Source organism: Belonocnema kinseyi, chromosome 2 (assembly GCF_010883055.1).
Source record: "Belonocnema kinseyi isolate 2016_QV_RU_SX_M_011 chromosome 2, B_treatae_v1, whole genome shotgun sequence".
NCBI lineage: Eukaryota > Metazoa > Arthropoda > Insecta > Hymenoptera > Cynipidae > Belonocnema > Belonocnema kinseyi.
Window position 1 is genome coordinate 103,415,628 of NC_046658.1, and position 26,930 is coordinate 103,442,557.

General features: G+C 30.1%; 1 protein-coding gene across 1 annotated transcript in view; it reads right to left on the reverse strand.

The window, feature by feature from the left end:
- Positions 1-26,930, reverse strand: part of LOC117182922 — a 79,499-nt gene that overhangs the window by 9,476 nt on the left and 43,093 nt on the right. Inside the window, exons 2-5 of the mRNA XM_033376035.1 lie at positions 15,983-16,055; positions 15,835-15,914; positions 8,571-8,805; positions 5,561-5,984 (exon numbers count right to left, since the gene is read on the reverse strand). Coding sequence (XP_033231926.1) covers positions 5,561-5,984; positions 8,571-8,805; positions 15,835-15,914; positions 15,983-16,055 — 812 coding nt within the window. The remainder of the gene's footprint in view (positions 1-5,560; positions 5,985-8,570; positions 8,806-15,834; positions 15,915-15,982; positions 16,056-26,930) is intronic.

Sequence of the window (26,930 nt, forward strand, 5' to 3'; positions counted from 1 at the left end):
AAAAACGAAATCATAAAAAGCCTTACCAACAAAAAAGTGTTAATGTGTTATCTGCCGTCACCAGTGCCTAGGAGACTAATTATTACTCTTACTCGCCTTACACAATAAGTATTTAAAATATTCTCTCCTTGAATACTATGTGTTTTAGAGAAAATTTAACCATTGACGAGTATTACATGAATTTGTGCCAGACAAATTATTAATTATTGATTAATTATTATTTTTTTCAGTAATCTTCTAACTGATTAGAAATTAATAAGCAGTGAATTTACGTAAAGCTTTAAAGTTTGTCTATTAATATGGGCCATTCTAAAGATTTTCTTAAATTCTAACCCAAAAGCGAAGTATTAGATTTTTTGAATTAAAACTTTACGTGATATTTTGTTTCAAATTAATTTTTTTCGACAATTTTGTTTTGATTTTCAAACCTGCAAGAAAAGGGAAATTCATAACCGATTTTAAAGTTTAATGGCCTTTCGCTGTATTTTAATGTCTGAAATATAGCAAATTTTGAAGCGCCGATAAATTTGACCAAAAATAAAAATCGCGCTGATTTTTGATGATTTTTCTCAAAAAAGGAACTATATCTTAAAAAATATGGATTTTGGAAAAAGATATTGTATACAAAATATGTAGCTCCCAATAAATTACATATTTATTCTCTGGAACTTTTTTTTATATAAACGATGGCTTAAGAATGACACGAATTTTTGCGATGAAAAAAAAGTTGCTTGCAGTTTTTCTAACTTAGCAAGAAGTTTGTTGATTTTTTATAATGCACTTTTATAGCCGGCTCAAAGATCTTGAAACCCAAAAGAAATTTTTTTGTGTTCATCGTTTTTCTCTACAATCAATACCTTTAAAATTTTTGAATTTACAACATTGTTGACTTTCATTTGTTTTTATATTTTTTCATGAAGTAGGTTTATAAAAATATTGCAGTTAATAAATTTAATTTTGAAAGAATACAGACAATTTAGCCAACAGTTTTTTCCACAAAATTAATGGGAAAATTTACTACTTTAAGTGAATCTATGAACAAAATTTTTTACGATTTAGCCTACAAAACGTTTACCGATTTGAATATTGAAAAAAAGATAATAGTCTTCATTTTTTTATAAAAAAATATATATATAAAAATAGCCATTTTTTCAATCTGATATCGATTTTTTTCAATAGTTTAGACAACAATTATTTGTTAAAATTTGATTTTTTTATCATTTTTATTATTTTCACATTATTCTTATTTTATAAGCAGTTGATTTAAAAATATTATAGTGATGAAAAAATTTAGAATTCTACTAATTATTATTAGTAATATTAAGAAATTTTATGAACAAATCCAGAATCTTTGTATTTTTTTATGAAAAAGTTTTTTTATTGATTTAATACCTTTACTTGGCTAACACGAGAAAGTTTGAATATTGCCATGGTTAAACAATAAATACTATGATTGATACAAGAAAATGGTATAGTAGATGAAAATGTGGGAAATTTTATGGCTAAAAAAATATTAATAACGCATAAATATGAAAAAAAGAAACAATTATTTTTTATTATTGTCTGAAATTTTATGCAGGTTTCAAACGAAAAGCAAAATTGACGACAAAATAAAAAAATTTTAAACTTATATAAAGTTCTTATTGCGAAATTTAATACTTGAGAGGGGAAGGGGCACCTATTATTTGAAAAAAAAATCGACAGCTAAATCGATGACACGGTCGCGCATCCGATGTTCAACAAATCCTTTGGAATTACCCATATTTTATTCTATTATCAGGCCTCGGATTCACTTCAAGAGTTCAAAAATAGTGTAGATAGTGTCAAAAATTTGAAAAAAGTGTGAAAATAGTAATATACAATTTTTCAAGTATTCATAAAGTTTGCAATAGATAATTAACATTATATTTTAAAGGATTTTTTTATCAAATACTTTAAAGCATAAAGAATGAACTTCAATGTTTTTTAAAATGTTATTCTTTAGTCAATAAATTATCAACAATCTATTTATTTATTTCTCTTTTTCTCGTTTTTCCACTTAAATGCGATCTAAATTAATAGAACCCAATAATAAGATTTAATTATTTTTAAATGTTATTAATTTCGGCTGAAAAGTCTATATAACATTTTTTGTTAACAATTAATTTTCTTTGGTTAAAAATCTTATTATTTGGTTTAAAAAGAAATTATTTTGTTGAAAACACTTTTTTTTGGTAGAAAATAATTTTTTTAAATGAAACTATTTGATTATAAATTAATCTGTATAGTTAAGGATCCAAACTTTTTTACTGAATTTTGTTGAAAATTCAATTGACCGGTTTCAAAATTGTTTTTTTATCTGCAAATTTAACTATTTTGTTGAATATTAAATTAATCTTTTTTTCTTTGGTTCGAAATGTAACTTGTTCGAAATGAATCAAATTGAAAGTTATCTGTATTAGTTAAGGATTCAAGTATTTTAGTAAAAATCCTTTTTTTGTGTGTGAAAAGTGGATTTTTGAAACTAAAAATTTAACTATTTTGTTGATAATTCAAATGTTTGGTTGAAAAAAAAACTTTTTTGTCTTAAAAATGTAATAATATGTAGAAAATTGAACTATTTGGTTGAAATTTTGTTAAAAATACCTCTTTTGTGGTAGAAAAAAAATTTGGTTGAAAATACAACTGTTTCGAAATCAATCAAATCAAAAGCAATCTGCATTAGTTAAGGATAGAGAATTGAACTATTTGATTGCAAATTTATATATTTTATTGAAAATATGTATTTTTTTTTTGTAAAAAGTTCGTTTTTTTGGTTAAAAGAGCAACTGTTTGGTAGAAAATTACCTTTTAATTTTCGAAAATTCGGCAATTTAGTAGAAAATTACACTATTTGGTTAAAAATTTGTGTATTTTGTTTGAATCACGTCTTTTCTGGTAAAAAAAATTGTTTGTTAAAAATGCAACTGTTTTAAAATCAATAAAATCAAAAGTAATTTGTATTAGTTGAGGATTTAAAGATTTTGCTAAAAATTGATTTTTTTAACTGCAAATGTAACTATTTTGTTCAAAACTCAAATGCTTTGTAGAAAAAATATATTTTGTTGAGAATTCATCTGCTTGGTAGAAAATTAATCTTCTGTGTTTAAAAATGATAGTTTTAGTCATAAATTTAACTGTTTTGTTGTGAATTATTCTTTTTCAGATAAGGATTCAACCGATTTGTCGAAAATTCGTCCTCTTTTGTTCAATTCAACTGTTTTTGATTTAAAATGAAAATCTTTTATTGGTAAAACTATCCAAGATCACAATTTTTTTAAGAATTCATATTTTTCACTGAAAATTCAACTTCCCCGCACTAATCTTCTAATCTTATTTTTCGATGACCCCTAATTAAAATCACAACAAAAAGATGGATGCAAAAATTATGTAAACAAAGAAAGTGTCAGTAGAAAACATTACATTATTGATACACGGCCCAAGGTTGTAAAAAACGATTTCCTTTGTTCATAAACCTAATATCTCAAGATTGGCTGAACGTAATTGAATAAAATTTAGATTGAATACAGTTCACGTTATACCTAATAAGGCAAAAATACTCACAAGATCCAAATATATTTTTCAAGGCTGGAAAATCCATGGGAAATCGGGTACTTTTCATATTTTATAAATAAACTGACTTAAACTTTTAGAAACAATGATACATTTTTTTATATCAACACATAATTTATTTACATCGATCAAACTGAAATCCAAAGGAAAAATGGTATCTCCGATATTTAATTTTCCTGGAAAATTTGACAAAACATGAAAAAACGTGAATTTTCAGGTTTTTTAGCTCAGCAAAGGTATTGTAATTTTTCTTGTTTTATCGAATTTTCCAGGGAAATGAAAAATCGGAACTACCAATTTTCCGTTCGATTTTAGTTTGGCCGATGTAAATAAAGAAATTTAAGCGTTAAGTGTTAAGTGTTAAATAGTATTAATAGTATTCAGTCTAAATTTCATTCAATTACTATTACCCAATTTTGAGATACTAGGTTTATGAACAAAGAAAAAGGTTTTTTACCACTGTGCGGCCCCTAATCAATTTTCTTGTATGTTCTGAATCGTTGAGACGACGGATATATTATTTTAGCCAATTTGCGAAGAATTTGCGAAATACTTTTCAATTAAAAGTACAGAAATAGTAGAAAAATAGTGTATTTGCTAAAAAAAATAGTGTCAAATAGTGTAATGATGAGTCCGAAGCCTGTATTATACGTAAAAGCCCTAATCCAATGGAATAAAATAAAGCACTGGAGTTAATGAAACGAATTTATTCACACAAAAAGCACTCATAATTCTGAAGATCTTTGGGATCAGGTATAAAAACTCCTTAAAACCTAGTGTGACCAGTAGATATTCGTACATTATATTCACGTCTGTGTGTATAAATCGCGACCTAACTCACTCCTACTGTAGGCAACATTAGACAAAGTACTCAAGAGAGGTAAAAATACATATGTAGTAATGCAAAAGGCACAAAAGTGGCACTTGGTATTTGTCTCACTCGTCTTAGAATACAGACTAATTTAGAGTTACGTAGGCTCGTATTTTAAAAACAGTTACGGCGCAAAATCATAGGCACCCGAGCAATTGTCACTAAAGAATTTCTTCAATTAAACCTCTCTTAAAATAAATACAACGATTTTTGATCATTCCAATTATCATGGACATTGGACAGGTAACTCATAATTACTAAAGCACCGTTGTGAAGATCAGCTGATAATTTCAAATTGCAAGTTACATCAATGAAAAGTAAGATATTTAAGAGAAGATTCGTTGTACACCCGTTAAAGTCAGTCTTCCTATATGAGCTCAAAGTTCAAAAAAAAGACTTTGAAAGTCTCTTGATGATTTTAACTTGTGCCCGCACATTCGCAAATCTTTAATTTAATATTGGATTTAATTGATTCGTAGCTTGCAGAGAAACTTTCGTAACCAATTTGATGGATGTTCAGGAAGCATATCAATCTTTCTGCTGAGACTCTTGGATTATTAAAATGGGTGTAAATCTTTAATAAAAGTAAATTAAACTGTAAATCTTTAAAGTAACTAAAAATATATCTCAGAGTCTTGAGAAGATTACATTACTAGTTGTCATTGCAAGCTTTCAAATAGAAGCGAACGGGCTATATCACATGTAGACACTATTTCTAAATTTCTCTTTAATCTCATCAAAGTGATTTATCAGTTCACACGATGAGGAAATGTATGTAAAGAAAGGGTCCCAAAAGTAGACCAGTTTTTTCTATATATAAATACTTAAAATAATCTAAAGTCTCATAAGTTTAAATGAGTCAATATGAGGTCTCAAACCTGCCTGGTAAGATATTTCGACTCGGAAGATCTAAATCAGTCCGAAACTGACGCGCCTCAATATCAAAATCCAGTTTTCTTGGCGTCTAAAATTTTACTAATAACGTGACTTTGACTTTAGAACTCGTATTATATCTGAGGGAACGAAATTCGATTCCACGAATCCAGAAATATTGCTATTGTTAATGCACAAGAGAAGTGGATTCGACCCGATCTATCTAATCAAAATCGACAACATCGCTAAATTCAGCATCGCTTTTATCGTCCTTCGTGGATCTGGTTTTTCGTTTTCTGGAAGTTGATCGTGCACGCTCCTTTTTGGGTTTGCGGCCCCTCTTCTTGGGAACTTTAAAATCGGGGTCTTGGATCAAGGCTTGATCATCGTTTTCGCTTTCGTTCTCAATTTCCAATTCAAAATCCTCGTCCGTGGAAGGATCAGTGGCGGATGACATTCTCTCGATCTTTATCACGGGGTTATTGTCGCTTTTAATACGTCTTCTACGTGTGCGCACACCGTCTGGGGAATCGTTCTTGGACTCCTTTGGCGGCGTTTCCGTGGGGCTGGCTAAGCTAGAAAGCGCCGATTCTGATTGGCTGGCGGGGAGGATACTCTTTGTTGCGTTTGGGGAGACATTCGGCAAATTCTGTTCTTGTCAGTCAATCAAAACTCCAGGCGTTGATTAATGGTGGCGGTGGTTAGATAATGTTGCGTTGATTGGGTTTAGTTATACGCGACGACGGACGACATGATGCAGGATCAATGTGAAAGGATCGTGTTGTCAGTGCAAGAAAACAAAATGAAAAGAAACGCAAACAAATTAGTTGCAAGCAATGCTGTAAATGTGCAAGCTTCAAAAATCAGTTATTCGAGGAATAATAAGGCAAAAATTAATTTTTCTAAACTGATAATAACTAATGTGATGTATACTACTTGCCGTAAAACGGGGCTAAGCGGAACAACAGTTTGGGGTAAAGCGGGATGGTCGCGAAACTTCATTTCCAAACTTCTCTGACTTTTACCAGATTTTTGCCTGAGTGATTTTTCATTTTTCCTGACCAATTATATTTTAAAACTAAAATTCTAATCTTGTAACATTTTTTCAAATAGAATATTTTATAAATGGAATAGAGAAATTTTAAATAAATTTTTAGTTTGCTATTCTCAAGACTGTAACAACCTAATTTACTTATTTCTAATATAAACAGTGACTAATTTTCAATAATAACTTGATTCATATTCATTTTAACCTAAAGGAATTCAAATGAATTGGAAAAATTTAATAAATTCTAATAAATCCATCGATTTCAATAAAATTGTAGTGGATTTAAAGAAAAAAAGAAAAATTCGATAAAATTCATAAAAATTCGAGGTGAATTTAATAAAAATCGAGTGAATTGAAAACACTTCATAAAGATAGAAAAACTCATTTAATTCAGTAAACTTGAAATGAGTTAAATTTGAGATGAAATACCCAAGAATTCAAGGTGAATTTAAAAAAAAACTAAAATCCATTCAAATGAATTTAAAAAATTCAAGAGAGTTCCGAAAAAGTGAAAAAAATTTAAAAGAATTCAGAGCGAATTTCAAATAAATTACAAAAAACATTTGAAAAGCTCTTCAATTCTTTGAAACCGTATAAAATCACCCACTTATAGTGAATAAATCTTTAAAATACATTAAAATATTACAATATTATAATATAATACTCATTAAAGTCCTTGGTGATATTTTAAATCTCTTGAAAATGCCTTCGAATCTTACCCTAAAATATTTCAAATCCCTTTGAAATTTTGTTGAAAACCCTTAAAATATTCTAAAGCTCTTCAAATTTCCTTGGAAGCTTATATTTAAAAGCCTTTGAAACCCCATTACAATACTGAGATTAATTGAAAATTCTTTGGAATCTTTTAGAATACCATAAAATATTTAAAATCCTGTAAAATCTTTTTAAAAAATTTGAATTTTTTTAAGCTTTTTGAAAAATCTTTTGAATTTTAAAAAATACCCAAAAATATTTCAAATTCTTTAAAATATTTTGAAAGCTCTAGAAACTTTTTAAATCTCTTAAAAATGTATTGGAAAATTTTTAAAATATCCTAAATTCTTTAAAATCCCTTCAAATTATTGAAATCAGTTGAAAATTTCTTGGAATTTTTAAAAATATTATAAAATTCTTTAAAATCTTTGATAATACTTTGAAATATCAAGAATTCTTTAGAGTCCTGTGAAATTCCCCAACTCTTGTAAATAAATTCTTTTAAATCCATTGAAATATTACAAACTGCTGTGAAATTACTGAAATCAATTACAAATTCCTTGGAATCTTTTAAAATACCATACAATATTTCCAATCCTTTAAAATATTTTTAAAAATTCCTTGAAATTTTGTAAATTCTTTTGAATTTTTAATAACACCCTAAAACATTTCAGATCCATTTGAAACCTTTTGAAAACTCTGGAAACTAATCAGGTCTCTTGAAAAGCCCAAAAGTTGTTTTAAAAACCTTAAAATATTTCAAATCCTTTAAAATCTTATGGAACCTCTTGACATTTTTTAAAGCTCTCGAAAATTCCTTGGAATCTTTTATGATACCCTGAGATATTTCAGATACCTTTGAAGTATTTTTAAATCTCTCGAAACCTGTTAAGGCTCTTTAAAAAACCTTGGCATTTAACGACAACAAATTTAAATCCCTTTATTGAAATCTCTTACAAATTTCTCGCTACCTTTTGAGATAGCCCAAAATATTTGAAGAGAATTGAAGAAAATTCAGAAATAGCTAATAGACATTTTTAAAAAGTCACTAAAACAATCTTTTCATTTCAAAAAGTGGCTACAATGACGTTTTCATTTTAAAATGTTGCTAAAAAGCGAGTTGAAATGTGATTGAAAAAAGTGCTTATGCATACATTCACTGACTTTTAACATTTTTCTTCAAAATCCCTGACTTTTCTTGACCAATAAAATTGCCTAACTTTTCCGCGATTTCCGGGATTTCCCTGAACTGTTTGTACACTAAGTTAAGCGGAACACCCGGAATTTTTCATTTTATGACTCCATATTACTTTTTTTCTGGATAAAAACCAGTTACCCCTTATGTCCAACTAAGCCCCGTTGTATGGTATTTTACACAACGAAAACAATTAAAATGTAAGAAATCAAACGTGCGCTTGCTATGCTTTGGTATATAAAAAGTTATAAAGATTCGAGTGGTTCAAAAACGTTTACCTTTATTGCAGTCTGCATAAGAACAGTGGTGGCATAGTTTACACCTCTGCTGCCCAAGTGTAGAACAGCAGTGTAACCTTGCTCAGTTGCTCGAGCAAGAGCTTCGTCGATTTCTGCCTCTCGACGACTCAGAGCTGGATGGACAAAACGTCGGTAGAGAATACTCGACCCGTTTGTCGCCGGACTCAATAGCCATAATACCAAGATAATTTTTATCTCGTAGTAAAATGGAAACCTATAAAAGAATTATTATAAATGAGTAAAAATGAGTCAAATTAGGCGCGGCACGCCAACAAAAAAGGGTTAATTAGGCGTTAATAAGGCGTTAATTAAGTCGTTCAAGCCTTCCCCTCCCCTATTCCCCGTTAATTAAGTCGTTCAAACCTTCCCCTTCCCTATTCCCCCACTCCTCACTTTACCCTTCTCCATAAATTTCCCAACGTCCATCTCCACAACTCCTTCCCCTCCTCGCTTCCTTAGCCAATACTTCTCTTCACCAGATCTCAATTCCTTACCACTACTCACTCTCATTTCTAATTATTTCCCCTTACTTTCTCTACTCCCCCTCATTCTCCTTATTTTCCTTACTTCCCACCTCCTATTTCCCCTAAATCTCCTACTTCCCCTCCATTACTTTCCCCTATATTCGCTTCCTTGACTAACACGTTCCTTCTCAAGCACTCAAATCCCAACCACTACCCACCCTCACTTCTAATCATTTTTCCTAGTTACCCTCCCTTACAGTACCATCATTTCCCCTCCCGTAATTTCCTCTACTTCGCCAGACATAAGTTCTCCTCACTTTCTCGACTTCCCTCTCATTGTCCTTAATTCCCCTACTTCCCAACCTCTCGTTTCAAATAGATCATCTACTTCCCATGCCACCACTTTCACTACCTCTCCACACTTCATCAGCTAAAACTTTCCTTCCCCAGCCCTCAATTTCCTACACCTACTCACCCTCATTTCTAATCATTTCCATTACTTTCCCTCCAAAATTCCCTTCAACTTCCCAACCATCATTTCCCATACTTTCTCCTCCCCTAAATGTATCTACTTCCCCAGCCCTCATTTTCCCTCACCACCCTTACAGCCCCTCGTCTTTCTTATTTTCCCTGATTCCTCTCCCCTCATTTCCCCTGCATCGCCTGCTTCCCCCTTCGCTCATTTCCACCTCACTTCCCCACCACTAATTCCCCCTATTTCCACTCCCCTCACTTCCACTCCTTGGAAAAAATTTCGACGGACGAACGCCCGACTGAAACTGTAAGGGTTTCTGCTCGGGGCTACAAAACCCAAAAAATAACGTATATTATGAGACATTTTTCTCAAGTAGGGTATGACTGTCATCCAAGTATCATTTCAAATCCTGGAAAAAATTCTCCGAAAATATCAGGTTTTCTACAGGGTTTTTTAGTTGTTTTTTCATTTGTGAAGGTAACTTTATAAAAGGACAAATAATTTCGTTTCAGGATAGTCTTAAATATATTATCAACATCGATTAATTAAATAAATAATACAAAAAACGTCTTTGATCATTTCTTGAATTTCTTCAGAAAACATATGAATTTGACGTTAATTTCCAATTCCTTAATCTTATTCAAAGTCAAAATTAACATTCTTTACCAACATTTCCGGTTTAAAGTGCGAATTATAATTATCCTGGATAAACACCAGTTCCAAATATGAATTTGTTAAAATCTGATAATTCCCGGTTCCAACTCAGAATTGATTCAAGTTTAAAAAGTCCCCGTTCCAATTCAGAATTATAATTATCAAAAAAAAAATCCCTTTCCCAATCCAGAATTTTAATTGTTGTCGAAAATAATCCCCCAGAATTAGAGTTATTAAAAAAAATGCCCTGTTCCACTTCAGAACTTTCGTATGTGAATTTTAATCATTTAAAATCCAGTGAATACTTAACACATTAATATTTTCGTGAGATTAGTGAAAATGATAAAAAGAAGTTTCATTTAAATACAACTTTAGGCACACTGGAAAACATCCCTTGACTTTGTATGACATTGGATGGAACTCAAACTTGGGCAAAGTGTAGTTCTATTGGATGGTAGTTTACCAGAAACTCTTTTTTAATTTGAAAAATATTTAACGAAGGCAGAAGGGAGTGAAATTTTTTTATTTTATGTAAAGAGGCTCTTTTTCGGATTTGTACAGTCTATCCAATAATTATCACCATTCTTAAGGTCATGTGATACTTCGTCGTGTGGTCAATCGGGTACAGTTCCGCCGGCTTTTTTTCTACAAAAATGAAAATGTTTAAAAACTCAATTCGGAGATGTTATAAAATATCATAACGGACGTCCCCGGACTATTTTTTGAGGGATGATAACAAAAAAATTGATTGTGCTAAATAAAAATCGTATGCATTATTTTGAGGTTACGCCGTTTTTCATCTCTGCCTTTCCGATAATTTGAAAATTATTGATGAAATAAACTTTTTTAATTGCCTGCAAACAAGGTTAGTTCCGGGAGATTAGTTACTATGTTTATTGTAAGTCCAAAGTTTTCGGCCAAAAATATTGTTTAGTTTGGAAGTAACGCTCGGGAGAATTGTAACACATATAACCTCGAAATATACACACGTTGTTAGCAAAATCAAATTTTTTTGAAAAATAAACACTAAAAAAGTGTGCGGGGACGTCCGTTAGCATGTTCGCTATCATTTCCAGGTTTTGACGACAAAATATTTCTTATCCTAGGAAAAAAGCCGGGGGAATCTAACACTGAAAAAATCTATACTAATTCCTAAGCGCTATGCAAATTCATCAAATTTTGCTAAATTAAAACTTTTTTCAATTAACCTACAAAAAAGTGTGTGGGGACGTCCGTTAGCATGTGCGCTATCATTTCCCAAATTTTTAAGACAAAATATTTGTTATTCTAGACAAAAAGCCGGGGGAACCAAAAACTGATAAAATCGACAATTTTCTAAGTATCACATGCCCTTAAACAATTCAAAAATTGGATTCCTAATTTTTCAATTAAGTGGACCTATTTCTTTGTCTATTTTTGCGTTAAAATAAAGCTTAGAATTTTCCCTTTCGGCCGTGAAAGACAAACCATAATTTTGTTTTTAATCAAAGAAATTTTGTTCATTCTGTTTTCCATTCGATAAAATTTTTCCCGTCATTTTAAGGGATCATGAGAATTTTTTGAAGAACAGATTTCAACAGATTTTCTAAACTTCATTTTTGAATACATTTTTCAACAAATCCTATCGAATCTCTAGTAAACAAAATTTTTTAATTGTACAACTCCTTCCGGAAGAGATGGTTTCCCTGCAACAGAATGGACTAAATTTAACTTCTCGAAAGCTATATTTTGAAACCTAAAAAAATGGGTCGAACTAAAAAAAACATAAAAATTTCCTTTAAAAAAATTGTGGTCCAATGTTTAATTTAATTATTACACACTATTACGCGTACCGTGTACGGAAGAATAGACCAGAGAATTCCCCCTCGGAGAAAACAAGAATAAGAAATCCTTATCTGAGCAAAAAGTATTTGAGGGGTTGTTCCCCCTTACGTGTAATTCGATCAGGTGTGCAAGCTTGGAATGGTATTTCTCGCCAATACAAGAACTGAAGTAGGGGAGCAAAAAGTAGAAGAGAAAGCTGACGGGGTATGTGGTAATGTGTAGGAATCCCCAGAAGCGCATGTAAGCTAATATCCGTCTTGTTCAAAATTAGACTTTTGGAATCCCTGCCGGGAACAAATTTCCACATCAACAAACTGTCTTTCGTTTATTAGTTTTTTCAAGCCGCTGTTATTGCCATGCGGAACAACTGTGCCGCAATACATTTCATTACTTTTTCTGAATCATTTAAAACATTAAATTGTCTATTCATTTTTATCAAACAAGTATCATCCATCGTGCGCGTGTAGTTTTTAGATTTGAGCGAGGAAGTAATTTTAAATACAAAATAACAGTTTCGAACTACTGTTTATTTGTTTAAATGTTTTTAAACGCTCAAACTCGAGTTAAAATTAGATTCTGAAATCAAAGAACGAGGAAATAAGTATTATCGGATTGTTTTTAGTCGAATGCGCGCAGCAAAAAGAAGACTTATTAGTGACATAACTATATTAGGATTTCAATCATGTTTTACTGAAAATCAACTTTTATACCTGTATTGGATATCTCGGTCAATTTCGTATTGATTTATTTACACGAAAAATTTCAGAAACAATAAAAAATTAGTACAAAATAAGTTGCAAGCGTGAAACTTGGAGATTTATTTTCGAAAATTGCCGTAGTGAGATGACGAAAAGTGAACACTTGCGATATTTTTGAACTAAGAAAGTGCCCATAAAAATTCACCCAAAAAAATCATTTCCGAGGTTAAAACTAAAAAAAAGACTACTTTTTAAAAATAACAATGCAGAAAGACGCATTCTATGGTCCAGGGGTGGGGTGTTTGTTAAAAAGGCTATACTAGACAAAAATAACATTGGGGAATATCACAGCCTTAACCCTTGTCCAGTAGCCTTTCCTTTCAATATGTAAAAGTGAAAATTTAACGATATCCCATTTCCAGTAAACCTTACTTTCCATTGTGTGAAAAATAAAAATACAAGCAAATCCCCTTTCAGCCTAAAGACTAGAAAAAAGGGAAATTCTAGACTAGAGGGAGCATTTTTGTTGAAGGGGCCACACTGGAAGATGAATAAGCATGGGTGGAAACACAGCCCTATCCCTTTTTCAAAAGATCACTTTAAAGTTGTTAGTTTCTGTATAAATTGCAAATATTCAATAAATGTCTTCAAAAATTTCCTTTTTATAAAAATATATATAATATTGAATTTCCAATTTTTTAATTTAAATCTTAAAACTAAATTTAGACTTACCAGATAGTAATTGGCGTTAAAAATGAAATTTAAAACGATAAGAGCAATTAACAGAATATAATAATATGAATAACAAATAATCAAAATGATGGTAGAGGCAGAGTAATAGGTTAAAAATAAAAATGATTAAAAAAGTAAAGTACAAGAGAGCAACAAAAGAAACTTGAGGATAAGATTTAAATACGAATAAAAGATAATGATTAAAATCTTCAAATAAATTTTGGAATTTTCAAATTCGCACACATAATAGCATATTATATATTAATAGTAAAATGAATATATAAATAATTGTACGTCGAAAGCAATTAAATTTATTCTGCACTAATGTATATTATGCACATATTATGCACATCAAAAAGTATCTCTAATGTAAAAAACAAGATTTGTGTTCATTATTAGTAGATTATAACCTTCATAGTATATTATATAAATGTTTAGTACAATAGTGCACTTTAATGATATAATTTATGATTCTTTAAAATTCAGAATATAATTTTGCCACTGAAAATATTTAATTAAAATAAAATCAATCAGCGTATCCCTAAAAATCATATACGCAAATAGAATAGGGCGGGAGGACATTCACAATAACATACATAACTAATTACAATTTTCTATTTTAATATCATATAAAAAACATACTGTCGAATGCGATGATTTATTTTATTTTAATTAAATTTTTTCAAGGGCAAAACTTTATTCTAAAATTTAAAGGATCATACATTTCACTTTTACGCTAATAACTTATATAACGTACAATGTAGAATATAATATATTAATAATAAAAATTTTTTTCTACATTAGAGTGAATTTTTCATGCCTAGCGTATTCTAAATTAAAAAGAAAAATAATTTAAGTTATCAAAATATAATTTTCCTATCATTTTTCAGAATAGATAAAATTTTTAACAAAATAGAATAATTAAAAAAATATATTTTAAATTGACTTGAATTATTCATAAATTTTGAAAAATTTTCTAAATTAAAAAAATCCTCTTAAAATCTTCCAGAATTTTTCTAGAATTTTTTAAAATTTTGTTCCATTTTCTTTGGTCAAAAAGCAAAAAGCAATTTAAAATTATTGTAGAACTTCATTTAACATTAAGTAACCCTGAAAACATTTTGAATTTTAACGGATTGGATTTTATAATTTAAACAAAGTAATCCAATATAAAGGCCGAAAAATAAAAAAATAAAATATAAGTATTGTATCCACGTATTCCATTTTTTCAATGTTGACTTCAGATTCCTAATCAACGGCCAAAAAATGCATAAGTTTTAAAGAATTCGTATGTAAGGAAAAACGTTTGCTTCAGAGGGATAGCAATTAATTGTTTTAAATAGAGTATCTTTAAAAAAATTCCAAAAATCTTGATGAGCAATTTTACTATATTTAAATCTTTCAAAATTCTGAAAAAGCTTCAATATTTTATTTTAAAATCTTTAAAAATCTACATTTTGTTTGTAATTTTTTGAAAGCTTCAAGCTTTTGATTATTTTAGAATTTATTTAACTGTCTGAATATCTTTTAAAATAAATATAGTTTTTTTCTAAAATTTACCAGTATTTTTTGACAACAATGGAAATCTTTTTGAATATTTAAAAATTTTTTTTAAATATTCTCTCAAAATTAGCTTTTTAAAATAAAAAATCATTTGAAAATTTCCCCGGAATATAAGGAAAATTTTGTTATTATCTTGAATTTTTTAAAAATACTTAAAATTGTCTTCTGAAACCTTTCGAAATCCAAATTTGGTTTAAACGTTTTTCAAAGTCTTGTTTATTTTTTTTTATCTTCTCAACATTTGAATTATTTTGGAATTTTTTCAAAACTTCTAAATATTTATTGAAATGATACAAAGTTTCCCTACAATTTGTTTTAATCCTGCTAAAGTTAAAGAAATTATGTGTGTGAAAAGTTTACAAATTATTATAGTGTAGCAGCAAAATCTTAAGAACATAATGATTCCCCAATACTAAAAAATCATTTACAATCAAAATTGTATGTTTTATCAATAATGTTTTAAATAAATGAGAAATAAGTTTTATATCAAGATAAAATAACTGACTTGGAAGTTTTGATTTATTCAATTCATGGTGCAGAAAATTCCCAATCTTTATTAATAGATAAATACATACGTAATATATCATCCCATTTAATATGTTTAAAAAGTTTAAAGTTAAGAACAAACTGAAAATAAGTGTGTATGCAAAATCACATGAATACGATTTTTTAAGAAATGATATCATAAAATTATATATTTTAATCTAATACAAGCATGTTCAAGAAGATTTTCTAAGTATTTTTTGCATAAATGAAATTTTTTATTACAAAATGGAACATCTTTAATCCGTTACTCATAAACTTAAAAGTTTTCTTACTTTTTTTCTACTTACCAAAAGCTAAAAAATACGTCTGTGAAGGTTTCTGCACATGTGAAAAGTGCGAATACGATCCAGTACATCATCCATTTTACCTGGGACAATACAGAAATGAAATTAAAAAGTGCCTAAGTTAATCAAATTAATATTGATAATTACTCACGTATTCTTTGACGTTCTTTGTTCGTATTCCCTTGTAAGATGCATAAGCTGGATAAAGTGTACCAAAGACCAATCTGAAAATCGGATAGACGAGCATATAAGTAAAAGAACGTGGCATCAAGATCGCCAAGATCACCGCCATAATTCCAACGTTGCTGAGAGTCAATCTGATTGGTAATTTTTCCAAAGAATTGTGCACCCAGGCCATCGAATGTTGTGCAAAAATGCGCGAGAAAGTCATCTGTCGAGTTACCGAGATCACCATCTCATCATCAAGATCAACTTTTCGTCGATATTTGCAACCATCCATCTTACAAAGATCAATCTTCAAAGAACGACCTCCGACTGTGTCAGTCATCGCAATCGATTTATTTCCAATTTCGGAATCATTTAAAGCTTTCTAATTTTTCACCAATTTTCCTCTCTAGGAGATTTAACCTCCTGTATGGGGAGGATCGCAATTAGAATTTTTCTTGGCATAATCAATCTCAAGTACCTCTTTCGACTGTAACAAAAATATTGAAGTTACTCTGGAAATTTCTATTTTACTGTTAATAACTCTATTTTCCTGATTTCTTTAACTCTTTAGAACACTCCTGAAACAGTGAAATCATTTTTTTTAGATTTTGACTGATTGAAGGCAATATGTTTACTATTCGACTGACTCAAAAGAAGACCATTTTTATTGTTTAATCAACTGATCAGAATGTTACCAATACTTAGGGGAAAGGCGGTACGTTTGGGACAGCAGTAAGTTTTAGACAAATTTAATTTAAACATACTGAATCAAGCATGAGCCTTTGTTTATTGGTTACAAATATTTTTGTAGCCTCGAAAAAACCATGTTTAACCAGTCGAAAAATGTGGGTACTTCATTTAATATGTTTAAATTAACTTTGTCCCAAATGTACTGCTGTCCCAAATGCGCCGTATTTCACCCAAATTTAATCATCGAACTATTTTTTAATAAAATAAAATAATTTGTCAATTTCCAAATCCAGTGCATTTTGAAGGAACTTCTCACTTTCAGATACTTTTGATGAAAATCTTTGACATTGTCTGAACTCTTTGAGATGGCAAACACTTATGGAAAGCGGATGGACGAACGGACTCCAGCTCAAGAAATCTGGAGCTGCTTCGCAATTATTTTGGTGGCTTTTGCGCAGGTCGACTATAGTTCTATTCGCGTTTACTTCCAGTTAAATACTAAAACGAAGAAGCAGCGTGTCCACGGCGATGAGTGCTGCTGGTGCACCAGTGGCTCTATTTTCGCACTGGGATTTTAGCCCCACACTCTGGACCAATGAACAGAAAGGAGAACGAGTCGTTGGCAGATAGTGCCACAACGTGGTAATTTTGTGCAACGTCAAATTTATATTTTCATCTGCAGCAGACTTTTAAGTGCTCTATGGAATTTTAAAAAGTATAAAAAAAAATCTTTCTGAAGCAGGGTTCCGATCGACTAGAAGGCATAAAAGAAGTCGCATTACTCGCATAAAATTACAAAGAAGGACTCATGGAATTTCAAAAAAATCCAACAGGAAGTCACATCAACTGTTGAAAGATACCGAAAAAAGCAGTATCAGACACTGAATGACTGAAATAGTAACTTTGATTGTTGAGGAATATTGAGTTTATTATTCTTGTTGATTTCCAAACGAAAGGCGACAGTAAGGAACCAAAAAAATCGGAATATTTCAGGAGATCGAAAAAACATTCTGTAAAATCGAAATCACCATTTAAATTTAAGACTGAACACCACATCCGAGATGACGTGTTGCTTGTTTAAGCCCAAAAAAATTCGGTTAGAAACATTTATCAATTTTTGAGGAATAGATGTGCCAGCTGACAATCTCAAAGTGACACTGACCACAAATTGGAAAGAGGCTAGGCAGCGGATTGTGATAAAAAATGTTAACTTCAGTTTAAGCAAAAAATTCCAATTTTGGGTAAATCTTCCAAGAATTTTATAGTTACAATTTCACAGGTTTTGAAATTCGGCTTTCGGCGGCGATTGAAAATCGAATATTCAATTTTTCACAGAAAATAAAAAACAAAAATAAACAAAATTATTACTGCGCTAAAATACTACGTTAAAATTTTAAGTATACTTTCAGTTACTTTTTTTATTGCTGTATTAAAGAGTCACACTTCAAATATTCTCTGCACAGTCAAAATAAACTTTAGAGTGATGAATTTGCAACCAAATGGTCGAATTTTTACACAACAAAGATTAAAATTCAACCATAAAGATCATTTTTAACAAAGAAAGATGATATTTCAGCCAAAAAAGATTATATTTCCACTATTCTTAAGTTAACTAATTGAATTTTCAATCAAATGATGGAATTTTCAAATAAAATACCTTAACCAAAAACAGTTGCATTTTCAACCGAATAGTTGAATTTTCAACAACAAAAACTCATTTCTAACCGAACAGTTGCATTTACAACCAAATAGTTCGAATTTTAATCAAAATAGACGAATTGTCAAGGCAATACATGAATTTTGAATCAAATTATTAAATTTTCAGGCGTCTATTAAACATAAGGCATCTCCTAGAGAACGTTAATTAAAATACTGTACAAATTTGGAGACGTTTAAGACCTCTAAAAAACATATATAAAAATTGACCTTCACGAAAATACAAAAACTATGGAAATAATAACTTTTCGTATAACTTTACTGAAAAAAGTAGCTCTACATTGAACAAAGTAGTAAAAATGAAAGCCTTGGCTAAAAAAGTATCAGAAAGGTAAAAAAACTGTGGAACTTCGAATTTACTATAGGTACACTAAATGAATTCCTCTTTAAAATATTTTAAAATTCATTTAGCAAATTAAGTTATATTTTTTTCATAGAAAGAACAAGCAATGTCAAGTTTTCCAAGGTATTTGAGATAATTGGCATTTTAAGGTTGTTTTTAAGGTATCTAATTTTAAAATGTTCATCTTCGAGCATTTTCATGCCGAAAGTGTACAATTTTTAATTTTTTTAATTTGCACACATGCAATTTTTAATATTCGAATTAAAATTTAACAATTCGAAGGATGAAATTATAAGGCATTCGGAATCATTTAAGGAATTCCCAAGAGTGTCAATAGTAGTAGGAATTTTAAAAAAAGTAGCAAAATCGTGTCATACCATTTTTTAAACATGAAATCAAGGGGTTAACTGTTTTTGAATTGTGGTATACAAAATACATCTAGAACAAAATCGTAAAAAAAGTATTTGAACTAACTTTGACTACTTGGATTGTATGTTATGTTTCTAAAACGAAAAACATGAAATTTTTTATTTAAAAGTGCTATAGACCTTTGTTCCATGATTATTATTATTAAATTATTAAATATATTATTGATATATCCTTACATTTCTCACAAGCCTGGAGTTTTCAAACTTTTAACTTTTAAACAAGAAAGACGACAGCCTTATCTAATCATGAACACAGGTTCCCCGACAACAATAGATTAAGCTGTTTATTTTAATTTCATTTTTTTTCAATTTAGATGACTTTTAATTGATTTATTTTAAATCTAACATGTTCTCACAACTTTCTCAAACGATTCTCGTTTCTGGACGAACTGCGGTCGTTATAAACTATGACTGAATTGGTGCAGTGGGATGGTCGAACGGACAATTCGATTCGGGAAACTGCGACTATTGCGTCGGCAGCGTAATTCGATGATTGTCGCCAGTGTCGAATGTCCCAAACTTATATAATTCTCTTCATTATGTGATCCGCTTGTACTAGTATACACTGCACATCCATTTTCTCAGGTAAGGGGCGAATTCAATTTAGCCACAGCAAATTGCTTTGCAGAGCGTAATGCAAGTTTCGATTAAAGTACTTCATGCAGTACGTATTCGGAAAAGATTTTCTAAAATTGGTCAAGAGTTCAAATTCATTCAAAAGTTCTCGAATAATGTAAAATTTAATCACCAAATTTACAACTTAATTTATATTACTCTACATATCATCTAATAAATTCTTCAATAAAAAGTATAATAATAACGTTTAATTTATTGCACAATTTATTGCAGAGTATGATGATTGTTGAAAAGGAATATAATTAATGCTTTTAATGTCAGGTGACATTAAAGGTTAATATGTAACTTATGATAAAAATTGTAACCCTTTGTTAGGCTCCGTAAGTGTTTACCCCCCTCCCCCTCCACACCATTATCTTACGTAATTGCTACATACGAAATTTTCAACAAAATAGTTGAATCCTAAACCAAAAAAGATGATATTTTCAAATCAAAAACACGAATTTTCAATAAGAGTTGTGTTTTCAATCAAGAAAGATTTTTCAGTCAAGAAAAACATTGTCATCCAAAATATTGAATTTTCAAGCCAAAAGGCGTGCTTTCTAGAAAACATAACATTTCAACAAAATACATAAAATTTTAACCAAATAGTTGAACTTTCAACCAAGAAGATTCATTTTCTGCCAAAAACGACGAACTTTCCACAAATTACATCAATTTTCAACTAAAGAAGTAAATTAATAAGTAGATTTGATAAGAATCAAATCAATCCTTTCTTCGACCGTCAATGTAAATAAGAGTAAGATTTGTTTTTGTAGGTCTTACGGCCTTCATTAATTAAAAGAATAAAACGAAATTACTAGGCAGTCTGATTAGTACCTGAAAATTCTAAGAGATGGCATTAGTATTCACTAATGTGAACCATTTTCGTCGAGCTTGATCCTTCAAATGACGTCTGTCAAAACTTCAGCCATTTATGTTTACGCATTTACAAGTTACAGCACTGAGAAGCAACTAACCTCCGAGTTTTTTTTAATATGGAAAAATCTGAGTTTCTAGTTTTGATCAAACACTACTATCTTCGCAAGAAAACGATATTCGAGACCAAGGCCAAGCTGGATAAGTATTACTCGGACTCTGCACCGTCGATTGGAACGATTCATAAGTGGTTTACCGAGTTTCGTTGTGGCCGTACGAGCACAGTTGATGCTGAACGATCTGGGCGCCCAAAAGAGGTCACTACACCAGAAAATGTCGAAAAAATCCATGATATGATGTTGAACGATCCCAAAGTGAAATTGAAAGAGGTAGTTAATGCTGTAGGAATATCATTGGAACGTGTGGGTAATATCGTGCATTCAGTTTTGGGCATGTAGAAGCTCTGCGCGCGATGGGTGCCGCGTTTGCTCACAGTGGACCAAAAACGAATTCGTGTGACAACTTCCCAGCAGAATTTGGCATTATTTTCGCGTAAGCCGACCGAGTTTTGCGCCGATTTATAACCATGGATGAAACCTGGATCCACTACTACACTCCTGAGTCAACGCAACAGACAAACAGTGGGTTCCACCGGGCCAAAGTGCTCCGAAGCGTCCAAAAACGCAACAATGGGTCGCAAAGGTTATGGCCTGCGTATTTTGGGATGCACATGGCATAATATTCGTGGACTATCTTGAAAAAGGTAAAACCATAACCGGAGCATACTATTCATTATTATTGGACCGATTGAAAATCGAAATCGCCGAAAAACAACCGCATTTGAAGAAGAAAAAACCGCTTTATCATCACGACAATGCGCCTGTTCATTCATGCTTAGTTGCACACGCAAAATTGCATGAAATCGGCTTCGAATTGGTTCCTCAGCCACCGTATTCGCCAGGAGAGTACGTTGAAAAATAGAACCGACTTTGGCCAAAAAAACGTCTCCGTGTTTCATTTTTCAGGGACTTATCAGACTGCCTAGTTTGGAAAGTTCGTTTAGTTCATGTTCGTCGTTGTCCAAAAATATTGTAAGGATTTTTTCGTCAATTAAGATGTAGTTTCTTTTAAAAAAAGCATCTTCAAATGTTATGAGGCTTTTCTATTATATGTTTTTCGTACATTTTAATTTAATTTGGTGTCACACGTCATTATTATTATTTTTAAATTGACATAAAACTATTGATAGATTTTTGACTCCAAAATTAATATTCTTGGTTTTTTACAAGATAAAAAGCGCGGATTCAGACCTACTAAAACAAATCTTACTCTTAAGGAGGTGAATCTTCAACAGCAAAACGATGCATTTTTAACAAAAGAATGGAATTCGATACCAAGACAGATTTGTTAGTCAAGACAGAAAAAATTTCCACCTTATTCTGGAGTTCTCAAGACCAAAAGGCGAATATTTTAAGTACACAAATTTGCATAAAAAATGTGAAATTATCAAGCAAAAAGGACGAGCTTTATAAAAAAACAGTTCCATTTTCAACCAAAAATATAAGTTTGCAACTATAAAAAATTATTTCGTACTATAAGTGAAGAATTTTCAACAAAATACATACATTTTTAACCAAATAGTTAAATTTTCAACCAAGAAGATTAATTTTCTACCAAAAAGGATAAACTTTTAACAAATTATATCAATTTTCAATCAAATAGTTGAATTTTTAAACTAAAAAAGGTCATAATTTATCCAAAAATCGAATAGTTAAATGGTCCTTCGAAAAAATTAATTATCAACAAAAAATGAGTTTTTAACCGAAAATAGATTATTTTTTAGCTACAGTTACATTTTTAGTAAAATAAAATAAAAATTTCACAAAAAGAGACGAATTTTCAAACCAAACAGACGAAGTTTCATCAAAAAAGTTGTGTTCAGAACCAAAACTATGATTTTTTATAAAAATGTTGAATTTTCAACAAAGTAATTAAATTTGGAAAAAAAGAATTATTAACAATAAATATAAAGGAAGACTTTTCAACCGAAAAGAATATTTAAGGAAAGTGTATTATCATCAGAGAATAATAGAAATTTGTAACGTCTTTTTAGACTAGATGGAGCTATGGATCGGATGCTTTTCCCTTAAGGGGGAACACCACTGTGATTGGTCAAAAAAATAGGATTTGTGTTTACATTTTCTTAAAGAATATATATTCAAAAATATGTAGAAAAATTTTCAATTTAAAATCTTGAAAATTAACGAAGTTATACCCAATACAGTAAATGCAGGTAGAGTTACAACGCTTCCCTTTGTATTAGCCGCTGCTAATACATTAAAAAAATACATAAAAGAAACAATGATGAAAATACTGAAGATGAACCATCATATGGCCCAGGATTAGACAGTTTAATGTAAGTATTAATATTAATATTATCATCAGAGAATTACAGAAATTCTTAACGTCTTTTCAGACTAGATAGAGCTATGGATTAAACATTTTTTAAATTAAATTTTTTGAAAAAAAATCGTCTCCAGCAAACGCGACATATAACATTTTATTAGCTTTCATTAAAAAGATATACATGACTTTTAATTCAAATTTACGCTAATTACTTTCAATTAACAAACAACTAAAATTGAGTTAAAAATTATTTTCAATATTTAACGACGCGAAATGTATATTCTTCTGGCATTAAGTCAATTTTCGCATTTCAGTTATTAGTAGAAACGAAAAGTTGTTTATTGATAAAACTTAATTATTTATTGTTAGCGAAACCGAATATCGCTAATCTCAAAATTTAATGTGTGCTTCACTTCTATGTGTATTTACAATGGTCAATACTCAGAACACTCGGACTTAGGAAATTCGATTTATGCATTCCAAGAATTACGCCGCGGTTTCGGATGAGAGGAGCCGCGGGATGATGTGCCGTAGTCACTCATCCATGACAAAACAGTAGCATAGCGATAAAGCGACATACCGTAACAGCCTAGCTGGATAACTGCGTCACGTTGCGCAACATTGCGACACGGCCCTAAATGTTTACGTCCGGAGAGCCTCAATTGAAGCCGACGGTCAGAAACAAAACCGCGCATAAATTGAAGTCTAACTGTACTATACATAGAATAGTGACAATGCAGAGTATTAAATTTAGCTGCTTTTGTTGGAGTTTGCTTTTGTGTCTTCCCATTGTTCAATCTGCAACCCAGAGCTCAGTGATGTATAAACTTTATAAATCAAAAATACTTTATTCATTTTTATATTTCTTTTATTAATATTTTCATGAAATACTCAATAGCTATTGATAAGAATTTTTTCCAGGATGAACTTTGTGAATGTATAGGGAACACAGAGCAAAGAGATCTCAAAGAAAGGGTAAAAGGGTAATTTTTGGACAAACAAGGAGAAAAATAAAGAAAAGAATAAGCATTTATTTATAAGAAATTGTTTAGTTTTTAAATAATGTTGAATATTTTCTAATCATTTTTGCCCTTAAATAATTTTTTTTTAATTGGATAGACTTGGGTTGTTAAACATCCACTCATGTCAATTTAAAAAAGCCCGAAAAATCACCAATTTGTTAAATAATTAATTTTTATATGGTTGGAATCGTACTCATAATCAGCAACATTTCCTCTTCGGAAAATTCCTTTATAATAATCAAATCGTGATACTTATTATCAATATAATTAAATATTTGTGTCTAAGACTTGTTATTTCATCCTTGATACAATTCATATTTTGAATTTAAAATGGATGCAAAACCAACACTAAAGCCACGTGCACAAACTGCGCGGTGTTAAGAATCCTGCACTGGAACCCCGCTTTACCGGAAGCTGAAACTTCCGGTAAAGAGTATTTCTTGAAGGTGTTGAAATCCGTATAAATCCCATGAAGTAAAATTTTATTTTATTTCCTTAAATTCTCTAGACATTTGTTCAAATCCTTTGAAATCTCAAAAATCAATTCAAATAATCATGAATCATTTAAAATTTCATCGATATAATTTAAATCATTTATTAAATTTATCTGAAAAAACCCCGTTGAAAAAAATGCAGTTTTTAAAACATTTTTTTTATATCAAAATCTCTCGAAATTCTTTGGAATCTTTTTTAAAAAAATCCCTAAAGTGCTTTATAAATCCGTCAAAACTTCTTGAAATACCTTAAAAGTTTTGGAAATCGTAGAACTCCATTAAAATAGGTAGAAATTGTTTGAAACTTCATAAATATAAATTAAATTAAATTCCTCTAAAAAACGTTTTAAAGAAAATACACGCTTGGGTTCAAGTCTTCGAATTTTTATTTTCCAATATTCAAAACACAAACTATTAAAAAATCCATATAATCAAATTTGTAAATATTAAGTTTTCAAAAGTCTTGAAACGAGTTAAATATGCAGGAAATGATTAATTTCAGTTAGTAAAATATGTCTGCAAAAACTCTTCCTTTCGTAATTTTAGTGAATTCCAATCTTTTTTAAATATCTAGAAATCTTAACAGTTTTCATAAAGATTGACAGTACAGACCTAATATTTTATCGAAAATGGGTTTATCGCATTAAAAATTCATAAAATGTGAAATACACATTGCGGTAAGGGATTTTTTCAAAATAATTTTCGATACAATAATTAAAATTAAAAATGTATTTTTAAAAAGTTACAATTTAATTACCATTTTGCCGTAATAACAATTTTTATAAATATTTTAGCATAGCTATTTTTTGAAATTAATATAATTTGATGAAAAAAAAAACTGATTTCTTTATCTATTTCAGATCTTAGCAAAAAAATGTCTGTCACACTGTAATGTTCCGACATTCAATTTTGATTTTTTCGAAACAGAATCATTTTTTATACTCGTTCAAGATCCTCATATCTCGGATGCGAGTTTTTACTTTTGCAAAAAATTCGACATTGATTTTTAAATCTTTATCCAAAATCGTTTTTGAAAACCCATGAAATTTTAGTCTCAACATTCTCAGACTATTTTTTCTGAATTGGCCAACTTTTTTACATCAAATTTTGTACATATACATGTAAAGAAGTGTACGTTTACTGTTGATAATTCGGAAGTTGTTGAATTTAAAATATCTTGAAATTGTTTAATATTGCAAAAAGATAAGTATTTTAATTAAAATATTTAGTTGAAAAAAGCCCATTTTCTATATATATATATATATATATATTTAAAAAAATATATTTAACACCTACTAAAAACTGCACTTACATTTGCCGAACTTGTTAGAAGTTGGTATTTGGTAGTTTTTAAAATTTGAACTCTAGAACTTATTAAATGTTGAACACGAATTGAAAATATCGAAACATATGATCCAGATCGTAAATCGTGTAGTTTGGCTGGAATTTGGATCTAATTGAAAAATTTCATGGGGTTAGCCTTCAAATGTATTTAATATCTGTTGAAAATTTGATTATACTGTTTAATTAAAAAAAAATGTTTTCTACTTTTTAAAAATGTTTGAAAAATCTAGAACTTATTTCAATTTTATCGAAATTAAAAATTAACCAATTTTTAATTTACAAATGTGAAATAAAATCGTATAAAATTATGTTTGTAATTTTATAGCATATGTTATACTTTTTATACTATTCTAGGTAACTTTAAAGTTTTTGTTGAATTCATTATAATAGATAATTCTGTAAGTTAAAAAAACAAGCTTTCACTACTCGCACGGTGGCATATTTTAATTATGAATAGAATAATTTGGTAGATATAAAATGAACAATTATATTTGAAATTGTATTTGAAAGAAAAGGGGAAACGCACGTGAATACGGGAAGAATATAGTACTACCTGCAATTTGTTTCAACCTTCATATTTGACACGCGTCAGTTCAGAATAACGTCACGTCATAATATATGACGACAACGATTACGATCTGCACAATTGTTGCCGGTGTACTTTCATCTTTATTAATAATTATGTACTACTTTCCAACAGCCCCGCCTTCCCTTTCGCTACTCGCTGATCTCGTAGCGAATAGGTCAAGATCATTGTCGTTTACACGGCCAGAATTTCGTCACGCTTAACTCTTGCGTGGGTTTGATCTTTTGACGAGGAAATTTTTTTAGACACACGTGCTGCTCACCTGTCAAAATCACTTTCTGTTGACTATTTGTCAGTCATAAAAATAAAATAACCCAATTAAATGAAATGGACGGTGCATTAATATTTGGTCTACATTTTAAATACTGATTTATTTCATCATCTCTCATCGAAGACCATCATAATAGT